The sequence below is a fragment of the Fonticula alba genome (assembly GCF_000388065.1).
Source record: "Fonticula alba strain ATCC 38817 unplaced genomic scaffold supercont2.8, whole genome shotgun sequence".
NCBI lineage: Eukaryota > Rotosphaerida > Fonticulaceae > Fonticula > Fonticula alba.
This window is the reverse complement of record NW_009242978.1, coordinates 456,119-460,111: the sequence shown is the minus strand read 5'-3', so window position 1 is coordinate 460,111 and position 3,993 is coordinate 456,119. Positions and strand designations below refer to the sequence as shown.

The 3,993-nt window shown below is 62.1% G+C and overlaps 2 protein-coding genes across 2 annotated transcripts in view; one reads left to right on the top strand and one right to left on the bottom strand.

Moving 5' to 3' along the window:
* Positions 1-1,995, top strand: part of H696_04765 (hypothetical protein) — a gene marked incomplete at both ends in the record, with an annotated part of 3,063 nt that extends 1,068 nt beyond the window's left edge. The window contains 6 exons of the mRNA XM_009498628.1: positions 66-135; positions 253-360; positions 564-678; positions 815-1,220; positions 1,420-1,593; positions 1,737-1,995. Coding sequence (XP_009496903.1) covers positions 66-135; positions 253-360; positions 564-678; positions 815-1,220; positions 1,420-1,593; positions 1,737-1,995 — 1,132 coding nt within the window. The remainder of the gene's footprint in view (positions 1-65; positions 136-252; positions 361-563; positions 679-814; positions 1,221-1,419; positions 1,594-1,736) is intronic.
* A 538-nt stretch (positions 1,996-2,533) lies between these two features.
* Positions 2,534-3,993, bottom strand: part of H696_04764 (methylenetetrahydrofolate reductase) — a gene marked incomplete at its 5' end in the record, with an annotated part of 1,870 nt that continues 410 nt past the window's right edge. Inside the window, 3 exons of the mRNA XM_009498627.1 lie at positions 2,534-3,090; positions 3,300-3,569; positions 3,711-3,960. Coding sequence (XP_009496902.1) covers positions 2,747-3,090; positions 3,300-3,569; positions 3,711-3,960 — 864 coding nt within the window. The 3' untranslated portion in view covers positions 2,534-2,746. The remainder of the gene's footprint in view (positions 3,091-3,299; positions 3,570-3,710; positions 3,961-3,993) is intronic.

Here is a 3,993-nt window from a genome sequence, read left to right as displayed (position 1 = left end):
CCGAATCCCCGGCTGTCGGGCTGACGTCTGTTTCTTCCTCCGGCACTCACGCCTGCCCTCGATAGGGAGCTGCCCGATTCCATGAACCAGTTGAAGTCCCTGCGTATCTTGAACCTCAGCAAGAACATTTTCAAGGTGCGCGTCAGCGCACGCAGCCACATATCCGCACATCTGCACAGCCTCCCGACCATGTCACCGTGCCCTGCCCCCGCCGGCCTCTCGCTGACCCCGCTCCCCCCCTCCGGCTCGCAGACCATCCCCGACTCCATCTACGGCCTGTCCGAGCTGCAGATCCTGGACATGTCGAACAACCAGCTGCGCAACATCCTCGACGATGTGGCCTCGCTTGTCGGCCTCGAGGTATGTTCAAACTGTCCCGCTTCCTCCCTCACACACACACACACACTATCTCTCTGGGCTTTTCTCGCTGCCGCGACAAGCTCTCGCTCTTGCTTTCCGTCTCGCCTGCAACTCACCTTCTGTCGCCCACCATGCCCCGCTGTGCCCCTCCTCCGTCAATCCCTCCTCTCCTCGTGACCTTCTTCGTTGCTCCATCCTGGCAGAAATTCATCCTCTTCGAGAACCGGATTGTCTCTATCTCGAAGGAAATTGGCAACCTGCAGAAGCTCCGCATTCTTGACCTCAATGACAACAACGTCCAGCGTCTGCCTGAAGAGCGTGCGTCTCTCTCTCTCTCTCTCTCTCTCTCTCTCTCTCTCTCTGTTTCTCTCTTTTCTGGCCCTTCTCCCTGTCTTCTTGCCTCCCCCCCCCCCCCCCCCGCTGACTCGCTTTCTGACGCCCGATCCCGCTCCAGTGTGCGACCTTGAGCACCTCCAGCAGCTTACCCTCCGCGACAACAAGAATCTGTCCTCCCTGCCGGATGCGGCCAAGATGCTCAAGTCCATCCAGCACCTGGACCTGTCAAACACCTCCATCAACGAGATGCCCAGCTGCCTGATCTACTGGGAGAAGCTGGAGATCTTGCGCATGGATGACAACCCGCAGCTGGGCATCCTGGATGAGCAGGACCTCGGTGCCCTGAAGACCCTGAAGACCCTGTCGCTGATGGATTGCTCGCTGAGCGACCTCCCCGACACGCTGGTCGGCAGTGGGAAGACCCTGGAGCACCTGGCCCTTCGCAAGAACAAGCTCAAGGTTCAGTCCTTCCCGATGATGGATTTCGGCCGGCAGATGATTGCCCTGAAGTATCTGAACCTGGGGTGCGTCCCCTTCCTTCCTTCGCTCGCGGATTTGGCCGTTGGCGATCCGGCCATTTGGCCCTCTTCTGCCGCGTCTCGTGTGTCCTTTTCCTGCCCACCTGTGACTCCGCCCACTGACCCTCTATTCCCTTCGGCCTCCCCCCTCCTCTCTCTCTCTCTCTCTCTCTCGCCCGCTCTTCCTCCCCGCTGCATCACTCAGTGATAACCAGTTTGATGCCATCCCCGACGCTGTGTTCGAGCTTGCTCAGCTCGAAGAGTTGGATATGTCCCAGAACATCATCAGTGTCATCCCGGGGGATATCGCTCGGCTGGGGAACCTTCGCCGCCTGGTTCTCAACCACAACCAGTTGTCCAGCCTCCCGGCCGCCCTTGGGTTCGTTCTTCCATATATGCTAGCATCATCCGAGGTCGCGCCCACCCTGCTCACCATTCACCTCCTCCTTCTCTCCCTCCCTCCCTCTCTCTCTCTCTCTCTCTCCCTATCTCCCACACACACACACACACGCACACACGCAGCGAGTGCTCCAACCTCACTTCTTTCGAGGCGCGGAACAACATCATCGGCGCCCTGCCGAAGGAGCTGGCCAATGCTTCTGAGCTGGTCCGTTTGGACTTCACCAACAACCAGCTGTCCGACCTGCCGACCGACCTCCACCGGTTGGCAAACCTCAAGCACTTCCTGCTTAGTGAGAATACCATTGTCGACCCGCCGCCGCGGGTCATCAGCCTTGGCGCCGATGCCATCCGCAAGCATCTCAAGGCTCGCTCCGGGTAAGCAGTAGGGCGATGTCGTGCCAGTGCTTGTCCTCCCCTCCCGCCACCTCCCGTTGCCCCTCTTCTCGTGAGCCATCCAGCTGTGAGTGTGGTGGCCAAAGCCGCGACCCGGGGGCAAATCCGCTGCACTTTTATCCTTTGCCTCTCTCTCTCCCTCCCTCCCTCCCTCCCTCTCTCTCTCTCTCTCCCCCTTTCTTCGTCACACCATGCCGCGCGACCTTCTGCAGGCGGGACACGCCGGCCGAATAATGAAACCACCGCATCATCGATGTCTCTTCTGCTTCTCCCTGGCCGGCCCACCCTCGCCTGGTTATCTGTTTGTCCTTCCCAGGTGGGATGGAGGCTGGGGCGGAGTCAGGTATCCATTTTCTTCGCCCCCCCCCCGTGCTGACACCGCACCCAACCACGCAGGGGGCCAACGAGGTAGCAGACAGAGGAGCGGGAGGGGCGGAGTGTTTGCGAGCGAGAGGAGGGGGGTCGGGCGCCTCAAGGGAGGACGCTGATGTGGGTGCACCCGTTTGCCCATCCTGGGTCCTACGTGTATGTATATGTATATATTGACTAGTCTATCTCTGTCTGCAAGGGAGTGGGGAGCGGGGGGAGGGGAGGCCTTCCGACTCAGGCCTTCCCCGCCCCTTCCCCCCCGGGCCATGGCCAGGGGCGATGCATGCGCGCAGGCACACCCCCGCACGCCGGGGAGAGCAGCATAGGTGCACCGGGTGCCGGGTCGCCCCCATCGCCCGTTCTCCTTCTTAGGGAGAGTTGCTGGGAGAGGTGGGGGCGGTCGACGGCAGAGAGGCCGACTTCGGGGACTCCTCCTGGAGGAGATCCAGACGGCGCAGGATGCGAGTCACCAGGGCATCCTGGTTGAGGGTGTAGATGTGGAACTGCTTGACGCCGGCCTCCTGCAGCTGGGTCATCATCTGGACAATGAAGTCCTCGCCGTAGGCCAGGACCTCCTCCGGGGAATCCTTGAGCTCCTCCATACGGGCAGCCATGGCCGGCGGGACGGCCACCTTGCACATGGTCGTCATGCGAGTCCACCCGGCGTGGGTGTAGATGGGCATGATGCCAGGCAGGATGGGGCAGGTGATGCCTGTGCCGAGCCATCGGCAAGGGTGAAAGCCACACGAAAAATGCGAATGGACCGGTCAGCGGGCGAGCGGGCAGGCAGAGGAGCGGGTGTGCGGGCCACTCGTTCGGGAGGGAAGCAAGCAAGCAAAAAAAAAAGAAGGAAAAAGGAAAAAGAAAGGCCCCGGCCCCCCTCGCTGCCATGGATCCCCGGGGAGCACATGGGCAACATACCGATGGCGCGGCAGCGAGCAACAAAGCGCAGGTACTCCTCGACGTCGTAGAAGAGCTGGGTGACAATGAAGTCGGCCCCGGCGTCGACCTTGCTCTTGAGGTGCTGCAGGTCGGACTCCTTGCACTCGTTGTCCTGGTGCCCCTCCGGGTAGCCGGCCACCGCGATGCAGAAGTGGTCGCCGTACTTCTGGCGGATGTACTTGACCAGGTCCGAGCCGTAGGAGAAGTTGCAATCAGTGGCCACCCAGCGCTCCTGGCCCTGGGGAGGGTCTGGAAAGGACACGAGTGGCAGCCAGATGGGCGGTCAGTGGCCGTCAGGCGGGGCGGGGGCCCGAGCAGGAAAAGGAGGAGGAGCAGGGGGAGGGGGCCACAGCCGAAGCCGGCTGGCGCCCATGCCGCCGGGCAACATACCGCCCCGCAGCGCCAGGATGTTCTGGACCCCGTTGGCGTGGCAGGTCTCCAGGGCGTGGTCGATCTGCTCGCGGTCCATGTTGGTGCAGGTCAGGTGCATGCAGGTGTTCAGGCCAATCTCCTTCTGCGCGGCCAGGGTCAGCTCCAGGGTGGTGGCACTGGTGGACCCACCGGCGCCCCAGGTGATGTCGATGAAGGACGGCCCAAGAGCCTTCATGCGCTCAAAGCGGTTCAGCAGGTTGATCTTGCCCTGTGCGGTGGGTCGGCCACCAGGGGGGGGGGG